Source organism: Octodon degus, unplaced genomic scaffold, assembly GCF_000260255.1.
Source record: "Octodon degus isolate 3935 unplaced genomic scaffold, OctDeg1.0 scaffold00037, whole genome shotgun sequence".
NCBI classification, from domain to species: Eukaryota; Metazoa; Chordata; class Mammalia; order Rodentia; family Octodontidae; genus Octodon; species Octodon degus.
Genome location: NW_004524613.1, coordinates 7,286,563 through 7,307,453, shown reverse-complemented (window position 1 = coordinate 7,307,453; position 20,891 = coordinate 7,286,563). Strand labels below are relative to the sequence as shown.

The window sequence follows — 20,891 nt, the reverse complement described above, 5'->3', positions numbered from 1 at the left end:
TGGAGAGATGGCTCAGTGGTCTAAAGCACCTACTTGGAACAAGCTTGGCAAAGCACAGGGACCGCGGTTCAATCCTCCAGCACCACATGCCAGCCAGCCGCGCCCCCTGGTGGGCTGAGCTGGCCACACACATACACACACACACACACAATAAATGTTAAAAAAAAAAAAGATCCTATCTCAAAACAAAAACAATTCACGTGAAGCCTGACAGTGCTGTTGATGAAGAAGCAGTTGAGCTCTACCATCTCATGTGGAGTTGCTGGTTCCTGCCTGCTATGTAATAACCTGCAGTCACTTTTCGGGTTCCTTCCAGTGGCTATTTGTACCCATCAAGAATAATGTGAAGAAGCATCATCTCCAGTCAGCTTTGGAAGATTCAGGTATTAGGAACAGCCTGGTTACTGTGTCCCTGGGCGGCTCTTACGAAATGACATGGCCCTGCCTGTTCTGGTAGCAGACTTGGAATAAAAGCATGTAACAGATAGAGCTACCATGTTGGGGCCTGATACACAGAGTGCCAAAGCTGGAGTTGAGAGGAAGGCCACAGTTGCTCTTAAAACTTACAGGGTTCACCAGCTTTCTTGGCCACATACATGTGCTTTCCCACCTTTGCCTGTGTGTAGGGACTGCTCAACTGACTGTGCCAACTGGTTCTTCCTCTTCAGACTTATATTACCTTTTCTCCCATTTAGTACCCTCCCCCCAAAAAAGTGGCTCCTTTGTGAGAAGCAAAGAAGTAAACTAAACCAGCCATGGTGGTACACGCTTGTGATCCCAGCACTCAGGAGGCTAAGGCAGGAGGATTGCTGCAAGTTCTAGGCCAGCCTGAACTGCACAATGAGACCTTGTCTCCAAAAGACAAAAAATGAAAGCCAGCCTGGGCTACATAGTGAGTTCAAGGCCAACCTAAATTACATAGTGAAACCCAGTTTCCAAAAAAAAAGTGCATCTTTATATATTTTTTTAAATTTTATTTGTGTGTGTGTGTGTGGCCAGCTCAGCCCATCAGGGGGCGGGGCTGGCTGGCATGTGCTGGGGGACCGAACCGTGGTCCCCGTGCTCCGCCAAGCCTGCTCCAAGTAGATGCTTTAGACCACTGAGCCATCTCACCAGCCCCTGCATCTTTATATTTTATTTTTATTTTTTTTTATTTTAACATTTTGTGTGTGTGTGTGTGTGTGGCCAGCTCAGCCCACCAGGGGACGCGGCTGGCTGGCATGTGGTGCTGGAGGACCGAACCGCGGTCCCTGTGCTTTGCCAAGCTTGTTCCAAGTAGGTGCCCTAGACCACTGAGCCATCTCTCCAGCCCCTGCATCTTTATATTTTAATTCATCTTTTTGTAGCATGCCAACCATAGGCCAGGTCCTTGGCACCTTACTGACCCGTTGAAATACCTATTCAAGTCTTATGTATGCAAAACAACCCCAGAATTAGTTTACAAAGTGGTCACCAAGCAAATAACTTGCTGTAAGGAAAACAGTTTCATCTGTTAACATTCCATACTTCCCTGAGCAAAGGTGTGGGGGTTTCTCCCATACCAACCAATTTTCATTTTGTTTTTTGTTTTTGTATTTTAGTACAGGGTCTCACTGTGTAGATTGGACTTGTAGTGATCCTCCTGTGTTCAGCCTCCCAAACCCTGGGTTTACAAAACTCACATCACCACACCCAGTCTCAGTCGCTGGCTCAGTGCGCCTTGGGAATGGTGTCCTCACAAAGGCAGGCCAGGGGTTGAACCCTGGCTGCTGCATCTACCTAAGTGGACACTTTAATCCACTGAGCTATTTAGCTGGCCCTTTCAGTTTTCTAATATTAGGAGTTTATCAGGAATTAGTGCAAACCCCGCAGACTGAGACTGGTCCCACAAGACTACTATACACACTAGACTACAATTCAAAGTAGTGACTCCCCAGGTCACCCACACATCTGTCCCATGCGGCTATAAGCTGGGTTTCCCCCAACCCCTTGCTTAGGTGTGATACTTTGCTGTGATGACCTAAGAGGGGTAGTTCAGTGGCTTAAGTGCCTGCCTGGCAAGTGCAAGGTCCTTAGTTTGATCTTCAGCACTGCAAAAAAATATCCTCCAAAACACATTTACCAGTTTACTATAAAGGCTATAGATGGACAACTAGATGATGAGCTACATACAGTGAGTTTGAGGGTTCCCAGGAGCTGCCGTCCCCTTGGAGGTGGAGTGCGCCACCCTCTCCACACATGAATGTGCTCCATCTGAAACAACCCTGTAGGTAGGGATTTGTATGGAGACTTTGTCACAAAGGCATGGCTGATCAGTCTCTAGCTCCTTCCCTCTCTCATCCTGGGGACGGGGCTGAAAGTTCCAAGCTTTTGATCACTACTTGGTCTTTCTGGTGGGCAGCCTCCACCCAAGAGCCCACTGAGAATTGCCTCACTGGAACAAAAGACATTCCCATCACCCAGGAGATGATAGTGGATTAGGCACTCTGGTCAGAAACTGGATCAGAGATCAAACATTAGAACAAAATATGCCTCTGGCACCTCTGCCACTGCACCATATCCTTAAGCCTATAATTTAGGCCATTTTCCTGCTTCAATTTTTTTTTTTTTACTTTTTTATTTATTTATTTATTTGTTTATTTATTTATTTTGTGGAATCAGGGATTGAAGTCAGGCCCTCGCACTTGCCAGGAAAGCACTTACTCTACTGAGCCATCTCCCTGGCCCCTGGCACCTCTGTTGGTTAGGAAATCACAGGTTTTAGGAACTCTGGCCTGGAGCCAGGTCAAGTGGAAGTCCAACTTTATTTTGTGGTACTGGTGATTAAGCTTGAGGTCTTCATGTTTGTGTTCCTAGCCCTTTATTTTTTATTTTATTCTAAAACAGGTTGTCACTAAGTTGCCCAGGCTGAGCGCAAACTTGTGGTCCTGCCTCAGCCGCCCAGAGGGTCAAATATGTATTTCTTCTATATCACAGTGGCAGATGGAGGATTTCAAACTCTAATTATTAGGTGCCCTCTCAAGTGGAAAAGAAGTTATATGGTGGGATTCTTTCGTTTTGAGAATTGAATCCCAGCTCCCAAGCATGCTAAGTCCATGGTTTACCATTGAGTTACATCCCCAGGCCCTAGGGCAGAAATCAGGAGAAGCTGGGCAAGGTGGCTTGTGCCTGTAATCCCAGCACTTAGGTAGCTGAGGCAGGAGGATCACCATGAGTTAGAGACCAGTCTGAACTGCATAGCAAAAAAAGACCAAAGAGAGGCCAGGGAGATGGCTCAGTAGAATAATCCCCAGGAGCAGAGGAGAGACTTAAGGGACTAGGACACAGATGATGAACAGGAGGAACAGCTCTAGCTGGCAAACCACCAAGAAGGCTGGAGAGTCTGAGCTGGGTTCCAGGAGTGTTCAGTGCAGTGGACCATTTTGTGGTAGAAGAGCAGCCATCCCCAAAGCAGGATTTGTTTATAGACAAGGTCTCACTGTAGTTCAGGCTGGCCTTGAACTCACTAGGTAGCCTAGACTGGCCCCAAACTCGCACAGCTCCCTCCTGAGAACACAGGTGTGCGCCACCATACCCAGCTGTGACTATAAATTTTAATGAATTTGGACAGTGCAATTCTGTCAAGATTCCTCATCTCAGACCAGTGATTCTCAAGCTTGGATGTGCAACAGAATCATGTGGTGTACTTATGAAAACATCCCTGGGCCTGCCCCCTAGTGTTTCTGATTTTTTTTTTTTTTTTTTTAAAAAATTTTTTTTAATTTTTTTTAAACATTTATTTATTTAGTGTGTGTGTGTGTGTGTGTGTGTGTGTGTGTGTGTGTGTGTGGCCAGCTCAGCCCACCAGGGGGCGGGGCTGGCTGGCATGTGGTGCTGGGGGATTGAACCGCGGTCCCTGATGCCTTGCCAAGCTTGTTCCATGTAGGTGCTTTAGACCACTGAGCCATCTCACCAGCCCGTGTTTCTGATTCAGTAGATTTGAGATGCAACCTGAGGATTTGTATGTCTAACAGATTTCCATATTATCATAGGTGAGGCTGCTACCACACTTTGAGAACCACTGTCCATATTTTTTTCTTTTGTTCTGCAAATTGAATCCTAGGCCCTGCTAATGAGGTACACATCAGCCCTCCACCCAGACCTTAATATTCAAGATATTATTATTATTGAATATTGATAATATATTCAATATGTAACACATAGCCTGAGAGTTTAGAAATGGAGAATGTTGCCCTGGGCATGGTGGTACATACCTGTAATCCCAGCACTTGGGAGAGTGGGGCCGAGGATTGCTGAGAATTTTTTTTTTTTTTTTTTGAATTTCAGATTGTCTTTTTTTTTAATTTATTTTTTTCCCATAATTTTATTGAGAAACAAATAGCAATGAGACAGTTTCAAATCAAATTGGTAGGACAGTTTCAATAATTAACACATTGCATACATTCTTCCTAGTGGTTAATTGCTGTACAAGATGCGGACATGATATCCTATTTATAAACACCATTAGAACAAATCATTCTATTCATTAAGAGAATGTAACTATGTATCTATCCTAACTGCTTTGAATACACAGATACAAAATGGACATTCATCAGTATACCCTTTTTTTTTTTTGTTAAGTTCCATTATTTGAATATTATAGGTGTGTAAACTCAGCAAAATATTCTAAAAGAGTCCAGTAGCCCATAATAGTATTGGGTCTATCGCTGAGAATTTGAGGCCAGCCTCGGCTACATAGTTTAAGGCCAGCCTGAATTACAGAGTGAGACCCTACCTCAAAAGGGGAAAAAAATGTTGGGCCAGGCTGAGTAGCGCACCCCTGTAACAATCTTAGCACTCAGGAGGTTGAAGCAGGAGGATTGCTTCCTGTTTGAGACCAGCTTGGGCTACGTAGTAAGACTGTGTCTCAAGAAAAATAAAATTAAAATTAAAAAAAGGAGGGGCCGAGGAGATGGCTCAGTAGAAAAAGCGCTTCCCTGGCAAGCACAAGTGCCTGAGTTCAATCCCCAGTTCCGCCAAACAAATAAAAATAAAAATAAAGTCTTCCATGTGTTAGGAGCATGCCATTTAAAAAATAAAAAAATTTAAAAAGGAGAGTGTCTGCTCAGTTGTTTAAGTGCCTGCTCATGCAAATGCAATACCTTGGTTCGATCCCCACCTCCACTTGTATTACCAGACTGGCCCTTAAGGCAGCCTGAACTAGCCAAAAAAAAAAAAAAAAAGGGATCTTGAGCCCCTCTTGATCTATTAAGTCAGAATCTGTAACTTATCAAGATCCTAGAAGTCCCTGTTTAAGAAGGCAGCATTTCCCACACATGCTAAAGGAGTCTCTCCAAGTTTAGATTGCTGGGCTTCCCTCTGGGAACTTACATTCAGAAGGTGTCAGACGACCCTAGAAATTGCTAAAATTAAATCTCTCCAGGGGCCGGGGAGATGGCTCAGTGGAATAAGTGCTTCCCTGGCAAGCACAAGGGCCTGAGTTCAATCCTCGGTTCCTCCAAAAAAAAAAAAAAAAAATCTCTCCAGGCCAGGTGTGGTAATGCATGCCTCTAATCCCAGCACTCGATAGGCTGAGGCAGGAGGATTACCATAAGTTCAAGAGCAGCCTGGGCTACCTAGTGAGTTCAATGCCAGCCTGAACTACAAAGCAAAACTAAACAGAACAAGCAAAATATCTCTGGAGAATACTATGGTTAGGTCCACCAAGGAAACTCCAGTTCATATCCCTTGGTTGTGTTCCTGGGACCAGACTAAGCCACAGAAACCAGAACCATGTCCTCCAGGATCAGGATGAGATAGTAGCTACTCCCCTCAGAAACAGGAACTTGGGCAAGGAGGCTCCTCGGTCTTCTGTGATGCCGTCAGAGGAAGCGGGTGGTTGTGAGAACCACAGAGACTACAGCCGAAGCCAGCACTCCAAGAACCTGCACCTGTGGGTCTGACAGCGCTCAGAGGCTGACCTTGTTCACTGGCTGGCTGTGCTGGGAGGGCTGCCCTGTCCGAGACTGCTAAGGAGCACAGGCTTCTGTCCCCAGCCCAGTGTACACACTACGGGCCACAGACAGGTGCTGAGCTTCCCAAGCCAACTCCAAGAACCTCTCTGAAGGTCGTCCAGAAGGCCCTGACATGTCCAGCTGAAGCGTGCGTTTCAGCTGAATGTCATCCCCAAGCCTCTGACAACAAGAAACCAGTAAGTACATTTGCTTTCTATTTTCCAAGGGATTTGGGGAGCAGTGAGCAGTAGTCCCCTCCGAGGATGGGTGTGGGCTTTACTTACACGTTGTATCATCTCTGATGAGACCATGAGCTGTAGTCTGCCCTTCTCTCAAAAGGGTGAAATTCTCAGTTGAAAGAGGAAAAGGTGGCTGAAGTGTTTCTCAGTGGGTCGTGGGTAGTTTCCAGCTCTGATAAATAAATAGAAAAGGAGAGAGACTGTTTAGCTCAGCTCTTATCCTAAACACTAGGAATGACCTTCACAGAAGAGCAGGTCATAGTCTCTGCTGTGCACTAACAAACCAGCTGCGAAGCACGAGCCTCTTGGGGGCCTTGGGCCTTAGCTCTGAAAAAGAATTCAACTAAGATAGTGAAGAAAAAAAAAAAAGAAAAAACCAATAACAACAACAACAAAAAGCATGGAGCCCAGCACAGTGGCACAGGCGTAGAACCCCAGCTACTCAGGAGGCCGAGGCAAGAGGATTACAAAGTTGAGGCCAGTGTGGGCTACGCAGTGAGACTCTATCTCCACGGAACATGTAAAGAAAGGTTTGTGCTAATATTGTTTGGACAGTTAAATGCCGATATCTTGTACATGGAGTAACTACTTTTTTTAGTAACTAAAGATAACAATTTGCAATGTGTTAACCCTTGTTACCCTCCTAATATCTTGTTCTGAAATTTTATTTTTTTCTCTTTAAAATGAAAAAAATTAAAACTAAAACAAGAACAGGGCTGGGCATGTAGCTCAGTGGAAGAGCCCCACTAACCGCACAAAGGGGAAAAAGTATCGTTCTGGGCAGTGTGCTGATCTCGGTGCTGTTTACTCACTCTTTCCTACCACCCACTTACTTGTCCAGGTCCCCTAGAAAGTGCCTAGCACAGAGTAAATTGATCAGATATATGTGTGGTTAAAGGTCAGATTTTCTTGTAAATGTGAGGCCTGCCCTGCAGCTGCCTGCTCTCCATGTTGCCCCAAAGACTTCCTGGCCTTCACCCTGCGGGTGGAGAAAGCCGCAGAGTCCTGGGGAGGCCGCAGCATGCACTCAGCTCCCCTTCCTCGCTGGCCACCACCCTGCCCCACCTGCATCCCTGTTTGCCGCGGTTGACTGTGGTCTTGCCCAAAGAGAAAACAAACAGCCTGCTGACACCTGCTTAGCATCAAGCTTCTTGCACTGCTCCCCACAACCTTGTGAAGTCAGTAATGTGACCCCGAGTTCACAGGTGGGACTCAGAAAGTTCCCAGGCTTTGCCCAAGGTAGAGCTAGACTGACCACCCGTGCTCCCCGAGGCAGAGGAAAGTGAGGTGAGGGGGCTGTACGTTGCACGCAAGGAAAGACTGGGGGACAGCAGACTGCTGACAGCCCAAGCTGAGCAACCAAGGCTGCCAGACCCAAAAGAGGCTGAGCCTGGAAGTGGCCGCATGTCATGGAAAAGAGCCCCTGTCCCTGTGGAGAGGCAACAGCAAAAAGGAATTGTTCTTCCCAACGATGACATGGGGCTGGAGACTAGAGTGCTGGGGCCTGGCACAGAGAGAGGGTGCCAGCTTCTGGGAGGCTGTGGAAGTCACCACCTGAAACCAGTGGTCATGACAGTGTTAGGTAGGTAGTACAGGGCTCAAGGGCAAGGAGGGAGCCAGCGTGTCACCACACCATCCTGAAGTCTCCCCAACGCCCCCCGACCCCAGTCTCTTGGCAGGTGCCTGGCATAGAGCAGAACTGCGTAAACGCCAGCCAAATAGAGCCCTACTGAGGGCCAGTGAGATAGCTCGGCAGACTAAGCGCCTGCTAGACAAGCACAGGGACTGAGGTTTGCTCTCCATGGTGCCGGCGCTGGCCCGCCACTGAGGCCAGGCGTGGTGGCACACCCCTGTAATCCCAGCGCTGGGGAGGCTGAAAACAGGAGGATTGCTACGAGTCTGAGCCACATATTGAGACCCTGTACCAAATGCATTAAAAAAAAAAAAAAAAAAAAGCCATCTGAGAAGTACTGACCTCACCCCCACACCCTCAGCAGTAATAGAGTGTTGGAAAAAACAGCACCATTTAGAAACTGAGGCTTTAGATTATTCAGCAGACAAGTCCCTGTGAAGGAGCTAATGACCTCCTGTCCACTTGTCACTGAGTGTGAGGGCCTTCTGTGGAGCTTTCCTAAATGCCAAAGAAAGGGATGCTGGGCTTCGGGATAATGGCAGATGAAGCAAACTGGGATAAAGGAGGGCATCATTACCATGGGAAGGGACACAGCAGGGACTGAGAGAAAGGGGAGGCTCCCTGAGGGGAAAGGCACTGAGAAGGGACATGCAGCAAGAGAAAGGAAATGTGGGCCCACGCGGGCAGCCTTTCCCAGGGCATTTCCTCCGAGATAGCACTGGCGGAGAGGCACCAAGAGGGGAACTGACCCAACAGCAGGCCCCAGGGCCTTGCAAGTCATCCCTGTGTCATGCAGCCTCCTGCCAGCCTCACTCTGCCCAGTGACACCAGTAACTGTGTACCAGGTCAGCTCTGCTTGTTATGACACCAGTCCCAAGCCTCCTCCCCTCCCTCTCGCCCTCCTCTGACCCTAAGTATGTCGGGAGTAACTTTTTCTCCTGGTGTGGTCCCCCACTACCCAGGAAAAGGAGAGCCTGGGGTGGAGGTGGTGGTAAAAAAATTAAGATGTGTCCTGTTAATTAGCATGTACCAACTGCCAAGATGAATGTAATCATTATTTACTTCAAACATGTAAATAAAAATTATAAAACAAAACAAAGACCTCAGGTCAAGGCACTGGGCATGATGGTATGTGCTTGTAATCCCAGCACTCCGGAGGTTGAGGCAGGATTGTTGCAAGCCCAAAACCAGCCTGAGCTACAAAGTGAGCTCAAGGCAGCCTCAGCTGCATAGCAAGACCCTGTCTCAAAAAAATCAAAAAATAAAGGCCTCAGGTCAGGGAAATGGTTAAGTGGGCCACAGGAATTTAAGGGAGATCAGCAAAGGCAGAGGATTCATGGAAAACTTGCTGGGGTGGGGTGGGAGCTAGGCAGACCAGCCCATCGAGGGTATGCAGACAAAGACCCAGAAACAAAAAACAGAGCAACACAGGAAAGATGGGGTGCAGTGGTACACACCTGTAATCCTAGCAGTTTGAAAGGCTGAGACAGGAGGGTCACAACTTCAAGCCAGGCCTGAGTTGCACAGTGAGATCTGTTCTCAAAATAAAAAATGAGGGCTGGTGAGATGGCTCAGTGGTCTAAAGCACCTACTTAGGACAAGCTAAGCAAAACACAGGGACCGCGGTTCAATCCCCCAGCACCACATGCCAGCCAGCCCCGCCCCCTGGTGGGCTGAGCTGGCCACACACACAAAATGAATGAATAAATAAATAATTCTTTTAAAAAAAAATGAAAGTGCTATGGGTATAACAGCTCAGTGCAAAGGCCATGTGTTCAATCTCCTGTACCACACACACCAAAAAAAGATTTTAAAAAATCAGTGTCAGAGTCCAGTTTGAAGGGGCAGAGGACTGATCCTAAGGGACGGGACCATTCCCCTGTGTCCTTGAGGCAGTCAGGCCAAGCTGAAGGTTGACAGGTGTCGGAGCAGGTAGAAAGCTCAGGCCTGTCCTCATGCCAATATCTCTTTCAGAGTCCTCTCAGCAATGTGCTTCTGAGAGTCCTGCTGAGGAATCATGGGAAGCCTGCCCAGCAGAAGGAAAACACTGCCAAGCGCAGGCGTGAGCCCCTGTGTCCACGGCCAGGGAGCTGGGCCCCTGCAGACAGGTAGGTCCTCCCCACCAGGCTGCAGATGTGGTCTGCACTCCTCCCTGATCAGGTAGTGGAGAGTCCCTAACATATATAAAACCCTTGAGGACCGCTGCTCCTGAGGAGTAGGAGAGCATTAGCCAGCCAGATAGAGGAGAAAACAGGAGGGCTAGACTTCGAGCTCTGTGGTAGCTTTCTGAGTGTGTGCAAAGCCTTGGGTTCAATCCCCAGCACCACAAAAAAACAAAACAGAACAACAAAAACCCACTTCCTCAGTCACACCAGCCCATTTCAGGTGTTCAGTAGCCATATGTAGCTACTGGCTAGTAGAACATTTCCATCACTACAGAAACATCTGGATTTAACTCAGGGCCCTCTTTTTGTTTTTATTTTGGTTTGACTTTTTAACACAGGATTTCAACATGCAATCCTCCTGCCTCAGCCTCCTAAGTCTTGGTATTATAGGTATATGCCACCACACCCAGTTTAGAGCTTTTTTTTTTTTTTGCGGAACCGGGGATTGAACTGAGGCCCTTGTGCTTGCCAGGGAAGCGCTTATTCCACTGAGCCATCTCCCCAGCCCCTAGAGCTCTCTTAATGGTGAGCAAAACAAAACACACAATGCATATGCTGAGCTTAAAATCAGTTTTCTTTTTTTTTTCCCTTTTTTTTTTTTTCCTTTGGCAGAACCAGGGATTGAACTCAGGTCCCTGTGCTTGCCAGGCAGGCGCTTATTCCGCTGAGCCATCTCCCCGGCCCCTTAAAATCAGTTTTCTAAGGTAGTCCAAACTAAAAATCCCTGGGGGGCTGGGGAGATAGCTCAGTGGAATAAGTGCTTCCCTGGCAAGGGCAAAGGTCAGGGTTCAATCCCTGGTTCCACAAAAAAAAACAAACAACAAACTAAAAATCCCATTTTCCAAGGTGTGGTGGTACATGCCTATAATCCTAGAACTCAGGAGGCTGAAGCAGAGGCTTGCCATGAGTTTGAGGCCAGCGTGGGCTACACAGAGAGACATTGTCTCAAAAAAAGAAAAAGGAAAAGAAAAAAAGAAAAAGAATAACAGTCCACAATTCTTTTTCAAATTACATCTTGATTCAGGATTTGGCTAATGTATTGGGGTTCTTCATAGACATAGAACAGGTAGGGTACAGGGATGTGTATTGCTTGTAAAAAAAAAAAAAAAAATTGTGAGTGTGGCGCCCATTAGTCTAAGGTCCGCTAGCAGGCTGAGTCCTGGGGCTGAGTCTCCATTGTGTGGGTCCAGTGACAACCTGCAGACAGAAGGCCTTCTTCCTCAGAGCACGTCGGCCTTCTCCTAAAGCCTTCCACTAACTGGATAAGGCCTCCTGCCTCCCTCCAACTACCAATTTAAGAGTTATCTCATCTAAGTGATAACTTCATGATATCTACACTGGTGTTTGACCAAATCTTATCTGGGTATTGTGGCTAAGTCCTGATGACCATAGCATCATAGATTACCAGATCCCTCCAAGCCAAGCAGCACTTCTAGGAAGAGGACGTGGGCAATTAAACTGACCTCCAAATACATACATACATACATACATACATACATACATACATACATAAGTAAATAAATAAACAACCACACTACAGGCTGTCCCGCCAAGGTGGTTGCATATGTGGGTCTGGGCAGGAGCTGTCCCCAACCTGAATATTTTCCTACAGTAGTGGGTATTCCTACCTTTTCCTCTGCCCACGCCTCTTTTTCCCTAATACCAGCTTTCGCCCAGGACCCTTGGTACCCTAGGCCCTGTTGATATCTGTAGAGGAAGCAGTTGGCTCCTTAGAGCCACCACAGCTACAGAGAGGCCCTGCAAGAAGAGACTGGGAAACCACACAGGCATCCACCTTAGTTTCCTCTAAATTTAGCCACAGCCGCTGAGGCTGCTTCGAGTCATGCCCAGCGCTGCTGAAGGTGGCTTCCCTGGGCAGATCTACCTTGGCTCAGCAGGAGTAGGAGTTCGGGGCAACCTTCTCCTGGAGCCAGCTGTCTTTCAGCCTTGCTGCCAGCTTCAGCCTCCTGAGGTGCTCCCGTGTGCCAGGACATGTGATAGGCCTGGAGATAAAACAGCACAGCGGTAGATGAAACGGGCACAGTCCCTGCCTTCAGGGACTCTCAGGCCCCCCCCCCCAGACAGGTGCTAAGTCAACAATCAATGCCAGTGTGTTAGCTGTGGTGACAGCGTGTTTAAAGAGACTCAGAGTATGCAAAGGAAGAAGTTAGCCGGTCAAGTGGGGGCCATTCAAGAAGACCTGCCTCTAGGGGTGCAAATCCAGGACTTTCAGGAGGGAAAGGCACCCTTCCAGGCCTCTTTGTTTCACCATCATCAGAAAATGAGGACTGGGGAGATGGCTCAGTGGAATAAGCGCTTCCCTGGCAAGCACAAGGGCCTGAGTTCAATCCCCAGTTCCACCAAAAAAAAGAGAAAATGATCTCAACAAGACTTGCATTGTGGGGCCGGGGAGATGGCTCAGTAGAATAAGCACTTGCCTGGCAAACATAAGGCCCTGAGTTCAATCTCTGGTTCTGAAAAAAAAAAAAAAAAAAAAACAAAACAAGACTTGCATTGTTTATTTAAACATCAGGAAGTTCCCTGTGTGGTGGGCCTGGCCTTGGACCACAAAGAGGGCTTGGAGAAGGAGAGCACCTGGGCTCTAAGACATGACCTCCACCATGCGTGTCAGGGTGTCTCCACATGTCCAGGGGTCTCTGCACATGTCCAGGTGATGTGTGGGAACAGAGTCCTTTTTCTGACTCAATCTCACTTGTCCATCCATAGCAAAGGCCCTTCAGCCTCCACCCAAACCCTGGGTCCTTGTCTGTCATCCGCTGTCCTCCCCACTCCTGAGATCCCAGGGGGCTCTGGAACCCCGGCTGTTGTGCACCTAGGAGATAGATGAACTTTTCTCGCTGACCTTGCTGGGAGTGTAATGCATTCTCATGCTCACCAGTCTCTCCTTTAGGGATCCTTCTGAAAAAAGATCAGGAGGAAGGATGGGGAGAATGACGTGTGGGTGAAGTACTCAGCAGCCACTGTGGCGGGTTTCAGCCCAGAGGGCCCTATGGAGGGAGGGACAACTTGTGTGGGCAGGTTGATCTCAGAGGTAGGTAGCAGGCAAGTCCTGTGTTGCCAGAGCTGTCAGCTGCTTGTCCTCACCCCAAAATTGGGTCTCAGTCACCACATGCTTAGGACTGCTCCCAGTGTGGAAGATTAATCTCTCTTAGGGTCCTTGCTTCCTACACTGAGGGCGCCGCCAGGGCTTCAGGACTGAGACAACTTCCTTGGAGTGGTGGTGCAGGCTGGTAAGATGCACAAGGACCCAGGCAGGGCCTGACATGCAGATCCTTCAGCAAGTGATGGCAGGGAGAAGGATGGGCCCTTGGTGGACCACACACTGGACATCTGCTCTTTTTTGGGGGCAAAACAGACCTCCACCACTGCCCTGGACGGAGGTCATGGGAAAGTCACTCTGCCCCTTGCACAATACTCTAGAGTTACCACAAGCTATCTGGGTGCTCTAGACTCTGCAGATCCTGCTGGAAGAACTTCCAATTCCTGGGTGGCCTCCCTTCAGGATCCTCTGGGAGGGGAGTGAAGGATTGCACAAGACTTCATATCTGGAGCAGAGGCTGGCCATGAGGGTGACTGTCTCTGTCCCTTATCTAGAGAGGTGCAAGGTCACAGCTGTGGCCCTGGGCAGTTTCCCAGCCGGCGGGCAGGCTGAGCTGTCTCTGAGACTGGGAGAACCACTGACCATCATCTCTGAGTAAGTGCGGGGCATCTGAAGATGCAATAATGGGAGGGGGTCTCAGCAGGAAAGCACAAGTCATTTGTTGAAGCAATCATGGGACTGTGACCCCATGGTGGATTTCAGGCAGCTCAGCCCAGCTATAGGAAAAGGAAGTGGGATTAGGCCCCTACACCTTGCCATCTGCACCCCTTGAACAGGGGGAACATGAAGTGGCTGGAGCAAGGATTCCAAGGGCGCAGTTCCCAGGGCCTTCTGAAGGAGGCGCCCCTCTACTTTCTCTCTCCAGGGATGGAGACTGGTGGATGGTGCTGTCACAAGTCTCAGGCAGAGAGTACAGAGTGCCCAGTGTGCATGTGGCCAAAATCTCCCATGGGTGAGTGCCAACCCGAGGCCTTTCAGCCCTTCCCGTTTGCTCTTCCCATAAGCATTCACCATCATGCTTTGCCTTGTACTCAGCGAAGTGGGGATTAAAGAGAGTGAGGCCTAGCCCTACTGTTTAGAGAAGTGGGTGACAACCAATTCTAGCACACATTGTCCCCTGTGGAGGGTGCTGCTGATGGCCCATGAAGGGGATGTCCTTGCATGAGTTGAAGGTTGGTGAGGATCTAGTAGAGATCTCCTGAGCAGGACGTGCAGGAGACATGGGCAGTCTAGGTGGATAGTGTCTTTAGGGAAGAAAACAGAGGGGCAGTTCCTAGAAAGGTGAAAGCTTCAAAGGGTGGGTGGATGCAGGGGCTGGGGAGACTATGAGGTGCAAGGAAAGGCTGGGGTCACTCTACGGGCCCCTTGGGAATGAGGTCTTGGGCAAAAAACTGAGGCTGACCCCATGAGGTTTATCCTCCTGGGTTCCTTGAGCCCCAGGAACAAGGGGCCTGCTCTTTAGGGTGTAGCCCGTAAGGGAGGCTGCACATAGCAGGGCAAGCGTTTCGGTAAAGCCCCTCGTGACCCTGTCCTTTGCACTGTTCCTCCAGGTGGCTGTATGAGGGCCTGAGCCGGGAGAAAGCTGAGGAACTTCTACTGCTATCTGGAAACCCTGGAGGGGCCTTCCTCATCCGGGAGAGCCAGAGCCGGAGAGGTGGGTGAGCCCGGCCCCAGCCCAGGCTTTCCTCTCAGGATGGCCTCAGCAGAAGAGCCACAGAGAGCAGGCTGTCCCTTATTCCCTGTCACACAGTAAGCCGAAATCTCTGTGCGACCTTATGAGGCCCAGCCTGGAGGAGCTGGAGACAGGCATGATGGCAGGAGCGAGGCATCCAGCCAGCTGAGGTAGTCAAGGGAGGCTTCCTGCAGGACTGTTCCTGCGGGAGCACAGGTGGCAGGGTGCAGTTGTTCTGGGGTTGGGAGTGAGCTACCCTTGTAGGACCGGTTAAGAGGAGGGAGCAGGGCTGTCGTGGTCCAGGCCACCAGTTGGCAAACTTATACGTTTCCCCCCAGGGTGGTCAGAGTTGTTACTCAGCAGACATAGGCTAGCACTGCAGTAGGACAGTAGCTGTGCTTTGTGGGCCACCTGCTTAGAGATGGAGGGGAAGGAATGGGCAATTTGGGGATCACTTAAGAATCATACCCACTGATACGGAAACCTGTGTCACACTGAAAATTACCGTCCATGTCAAGGCAGGACTTCTGAGGGCTTTGCCTTTGTCTAACCGGGCATTGCCCAAATGCTTTTGAACACAGGCACTTCTCATCAGACAGCACCTACGAATTGTCCCCTCTAGTCATTCTCCTGACAGATGCGTCTCCCATTCCAACCATGAGGGAAAGTTTCGTGAGTGCGAAAAGAGGCCCGCTGTATGCACTGGCCTTCCGGGGGGGGGGCTGCCCCCGTGAGCCAGGTGGACATGGCCTTACTCGGGAGCTCCCAGGGTGCTGTGTGTTGCACAGCACCCACTTTGAGGAGCAGCACTGTGGGAGACTTGGTGTCATGCCGGTGGTCTGTGCCCCAGATGCCCGGAGCCAGATGTAGTTATGACTTCCAGGCAGGGTAGGGAGGCCAAATGTGAGAAGGCCAGAGTACCTAGCCTTGGAACCAGCCTGCCTACAGTCTGACCACCATGTTGCTTCCTGGCGAACCCATCAACAGTAAGGTAATAATCTGTGTTTCTGAAGGCAGGTGTTAGGCTTGGAGTGTAGCTCAGTGATAGAGCACTTGCCTAGCATGTGTAAGGTTCTGGGCTCAGTTCCCAGTACCACAAGAAATGTAATAAACAGGGGCCAGGGACATGGCTCAGTAGAATAAGTGCTTGCCTGGCAAACACAAGGGCCTGAGTGATCTACAGCAGGGATCCAAGCCTATTTAACACTTGGGCAACTGGACTTAGAGTGGCCATAGTCCCCTACCCTAACCAAGGATTCTTTCCTCCTGAGATGTAATAGGACCCTGAGCTCTTGGCAAAATGATTCTCTTACTTCAGTCCCCTCAGACAGACCTCAGGGAACAGTAGTGGGGGAATTTCAAACCCAGCAGCAGCTTAGGGAAGAGGCTCCGAGGATAGAAGGCAGATCTCCTGTGCCTGCCCTAATGTGAGCTGACTGTGCCAAACTGGTGGGGTCCTCAGTTCTCCACCTCAGTCTTCGCGCCCCCTAACCTGGCCCTGTCCAGCCTGATTTTACTTCTCTTCCTCTTTGCTTTGGAGGAACTAGGGTGGACCTCTCCCCCAGCCCCCTTGCTCATTTCCAAACAGCCCTGGCACCTCTACTGTCACATATGCCCATATATCAGCTGGAAGAAGGGGTGCTGGCCCCAGCGCAGCAGCTGCAAACAGGAAACCACAGCAGCGATACTGACTGGGACAGGGGCCCTGCACACAGACCAGCTAGCTCGAGAAGCCACAGGAAGTGCTCGGTGCTCAGACGGCTCACCCCACCCCTCCTCTGGCCTGGCTCAGCCCAGAGTCTAGTGAGCGGCCCTTGCTCCCGGTGGTGCACACACCGGTAGTGCCAGCTCTCCAGAGGCTGAGGCAAGAAGATCGCTGCAAGTCTGAGACCAGCCTGGGCTCCACAGTGAGTTCAAGGCCAGCCTAAACTGCATAGTGAGACCCTGTCTCAGACCAAAAAAAAAAGTGCTATGGAGATAGCTCAGTGGTGTAAGCACCTGACTGGTAAATGCAAGGTCCTGAGTTTGATCCCTGGTACCAGACAAAGAGACCAAAACAAAAAAAAAGTCTCCATAGCCAACACCAAAAAGGGACAATCAGAATACATCTCTCATCAAAAGGAGAAGACAGGGGCTGGGGAGATAACTCAGTAGAATAAGCACTTCCCTGGCAAGCGGAAGGGCCTGAGTTCAATCCCCGGATCTGCGGAAAAAAAAAAAAAAAAAAAAAGGGAAAACATGCCCGTCTTCTAGGAAAGGAAGGTGTTTCCCTGGTGCTGAATGTAGTCTTCTACTGGAGGCTTCCTTCTGACGTGTTTAACACATTCATGCCAGATGTGTGGCGGTATGACCCAGAGATGTTAAACTGTAGGCTATGCCCCAGTCACAGACAAGAAATCCATTCAGTTCAGTGTGTTTAGCTCCCAGTGGGTCTCAAGCTAGGTGTGCATCAGAGTTATCTAGGCTTGTAAAAATAAAAGACATCAGCCAGGCATGAGGATGTACCCCTGTAATTCCAGCGTTTTAGATGCTGAGGCAGGAGGAGTGCCAAGAGTTCAAGGCCAGCCTGGGCTATACAGTGAGTTCAAGACCCACTTGAAAGCATAATGAGACCCTATCACAAAAAAGAAACAACAGGGATACTGAAGGCCAGATGTCCACTGCTCCTGGCTCAGTAGGTGTGGGTGGGACCTATGTACCTGCACACTTGCTTTTCTTCGGTGTGTGGTATCGGGGATTGAGCTGGGGACCTTGTGCTTGCCAGTCAGGCACTTACGCCGCTGATCTATATACCCAGGACACCTGACTTTCTAGCACATTCTCAGGTGGTGCTAACGCCGCCCGGCCTGGGAACTGCTGATCTAGAGCTCAGCCTCACATTGAAATCATCAGGGGACACTTAGAAACTGCAGGAGCCTGCACCCCACTCCTGGCTCTCTGATTTAATTGGCCAGGAATGCACCCTGGGCCCTGGAATCTAAAATCCCACTCCCACACAGCCAGAATCAAGGCTGGACCATCTGTGTTCGTAGTGAAATAGAGCAGAAACCCGTGTGGAAGATAGAGGTTAGGACAAATGTCGCATGAAAGTTGTGTTTCAGATATTTATAAGTATGTCCTGGGCCACAGCATAAAACTTTATTCTGTGGTTTGTGGTCAAAAGAAAGCTTGACACCAAAGCTCTAGAGGCCCAAGTGACGTCACCGAATGCTTGTTCTCGTATCTGATTGTACTGGAATCAAGTGCTTGTTGACAATGTCAGTTCTTGGGCCTCACCACAGACCTACTCAGTCACACTGTTGGGGACAGAGGCCAGAAGTCTGCTTCCTTTACAAGATTTCTATATAGCTCTTGTGTTCTCTTAAGGTTGAAAACAGTTCTAATCTAGAGAACCCCAAGTAATGAGATAATTTCAGGCTGTGTGCAGCTCAGTGGGAGCACATGTGCTTAGCATGTGCAAGGTCCTAGGTTCCATCCCAAGCATTGAAAAAAGTTGTGGTGATGGGGATGACATCTTACAGGATATGTCTTGTTGTATATATGTAATAGGAGTTAACCACTGAATGTACCAGGATCAGCTTTTTGAGCCCCCTGGTCCAGAGGTAGCTCTGGGTTCAGGGTCTGTGTGTGAACCAAGAAGGAAAGCCTGGGTCTCACGAACACCAGTCAGGCCAGGCCTAAAGGAGCTTTATCTTCCCAGACTCCCTCTGTCCTACCTGGTCATTTGCTAGGCCTGGAAGGCCACAGCCAAACTTAAGTTGGACCTAATGTCTTGGTTTATTAAAGATGCCTCCAGACTTTTGGAGGTCACTGAACCTGCTCCAGAAGTCAGCGCCAGTGTTAGGGACAGTTCCCAGTGGCATATCCCCTTGCTTTCCTACTCTCCTGGTGTATCTGTTCTGTGCTTGGCACTGTAAGAGAGATTGATGGGCAAACAAGGTTCCCGCCACCCAGGTGCTCAGTTCTGTCCATCTGCTGGTGGGAAACCTTTCTGAGCATCTTGTCCCTGCCAGGCCTAAGTTGTGGCTCCTGTCCTCAGGTTACAGTCAGAGGGGGCTGAGGGGCAGTTTCTCAGAGGGCTTTGAAGACGAGGTTCAGTGAGTCTTTCTAGGCCTGTTTCCCCCATACAGCCCCCAATCCAACCCCTTACACCACCTCCTGGCTTTGTTGTTGAAGTACTAATCCCAGAGGCACTGAACATGACATTGCATAGACCTGCTGGAGCTTTCTAGAATTTGGGACATTATACTGTACTTTGTCTTTTTCCTGTGGCTCGTCCTCTGTCCTATAGACCTAGCATACTGCCATGCGTTTCACTCTGCCTGCCAGTGCTCCATGAACACACCTTGTTCTGTCCACTGCTGCCCTCTGACATGCAGTCCTCCCTCAGCCTGGAAAACCTTGGCCTTATCTCTCTCCTGAGCAGATGCTCACTCATCCTTCATGACTGGGCCCAGTGTCATCTCTCCAGGATGTTTGTCATTCTTTGCTCTTACCTCCTGTATCATCTTAAAAAAACCTTGTCTGTAGCTATACTAAATCCCCCTCCCCAGTACTAGGGCTTGAACTCAAGCTTTATACTTGCTAACCAAGTGCTCTTATCATTAAGTTACATTCCCAACCCTTAAACTTACCTATTCAAGCAAAGAGAGCTAGGCTTAGTGGCACACACCTGCAATCACATCATTCAGGAGACTGAGGCACGAGGCTTGCCACAAGTGTGAGGTCAACTTGAGCTATGCAGTGAGTTCAAGAGGGCTGGGGAGATAGCTCAGTAGAATAAGCACTTGTCTGGCAAGTGCAAGGTCCTGAGTTCAATCCCCGGTACCCCCCCCCAAAAAAAAAACATACAGTGAGTTCAAGGCCAGCCTGAACTACACAGAGAGTTCAAATTTAGCCCAAACTACATGGCGAAACCCTCCCTATCTCAATTAAAAAATAAAAATGGCTCATAGTTATTAGGGTTATCATAGTTAATCATTTCTTCAACAAATACATATTATTGACTCTGTCTGGCACTATTTTATTTTATTCAGACAGGGCCTTGCTACGTATTCCTCCTGCTTCAGCCTTTTGAGTAGTGGGATAACTGGGCTGCTCACCTTCCATGTCCAGCTTGGCAGCCCTGACTGTTTCCCATAGCAGAGATCTGGCGATGCAAAAGCCAGATCCCTGCCACAATCTGGCTGGCCATGTGGACAGTCAACAAAAAATCAGAAAGTGGCTGAAATGACAAGTGCCCTGAGGAGATTCTACAGCAGGGCTGCTAAGAGGATGCAGGAGGGCCGTGTGTGTGCACAAAGGCCTCCAGAAGGTGCCTCAGCAGGCAGCCTGTGGGCCTGGGGCAGAGCCAAGGAGGAGTAGCTCGTGCCAGCCTGTTGTGGGCGAGGACATTCTTATTCTTATTTTATTCTATTTCATTTCATTTATGGTTTGATTTTGAGACAGGTCTCATTATGCAGCACATGCTGACCTAGGATTATGTGTAGCCCAGGCTGGCTTTGAACTCACGGTGATCCTCCTGCCACAGGATCTAGAATGCTGGGATTATAGGTGTGCACTGAGTGAGTGATTTTAAATGGGATAGGGAAGGTTGTCCTGACCCTGTCACCTCTGTAGGGGACCTGCAGGTGGTGAGAGGAAGTGGAAAGCTGTGGGAAGCTCCCTTTGGGTGAGAGTGGCCAGATTCCAGATGTGTTCTCAATGTGGACCTAAGGCTTTCCCGCAGGGCAGAAGGTCGGATGTGAGGTGTGCCAGAGAGGAAGCAGGCAGGGTGACTGCAGCATTCGGGCTGCTGTGCTGGGAGAACAGCAGGGGGTAAATCAGAACTACCCCTCGGGAAGCTCATGACTATATGGGGGGTGAGGCTGGAGACCAGAAATGACAGAATAGGTCACTTGGTCCACAGAGCATTTATGGCCAGCAAGTCTAAAGCTGGGGTCTCTCCTAAGCGAGGAAGGCATTCTAGAAAGAATTATCTGAGTAGAACTGAGTCTTAGAAGACAGGCAAGGGGGCTGGTGAGATGGCTCAGTGGTCTAAAGCACCTACTTAGAACAAGCTTAGCTAAAGCACAGGGACCGCGGTTCAA

The 20,891-nt window shown here is 49.2% G+C and overlaps 1 protein-coding gene across 2 annotated transcripts in view; it reads left to right on the top strand.

Moving 5' to 3' along the window:
• Window positions 1-5,714: 5,714 nt before the first annotated feature.
• Sla2 (Src like adaptor 2) overlaps window positions 5,715-20,891 on the top strand; it is a 26,895-nt gene continuing 11,718 nt past the window's right edge. Inside the window, exons 1-5 of one of the 2 annotated variants that reach the window (XM_004630992.2) lie at window positions 5,715-6,169; window positions 9,819-9,952; window positions 13,625-13,724; window positions 13,996-14,082; window positions 14,681-14,784. In XM_004630992.2, the coding sequence (XP_004631049.1) occupies window positions 9,862-9,952; window positions 13,625-13,724; window positions 13,996-14,082; window positions 14,681-14,784 (382 nt within the window). In that variant the 5' untranslated portion in view covers window positions 5,715-6,169; window positions 9,819-9,861. The remainder of the gene's footprint in view (window positions 6,170-9,818; window positions 9,953-13,624; window positions 13,725-13,995; window positions 14,083-14,680; window positions 14,785-20,891) is intronic. The other variant, XM_023714800.1, reaches the window with a different exon arrangement.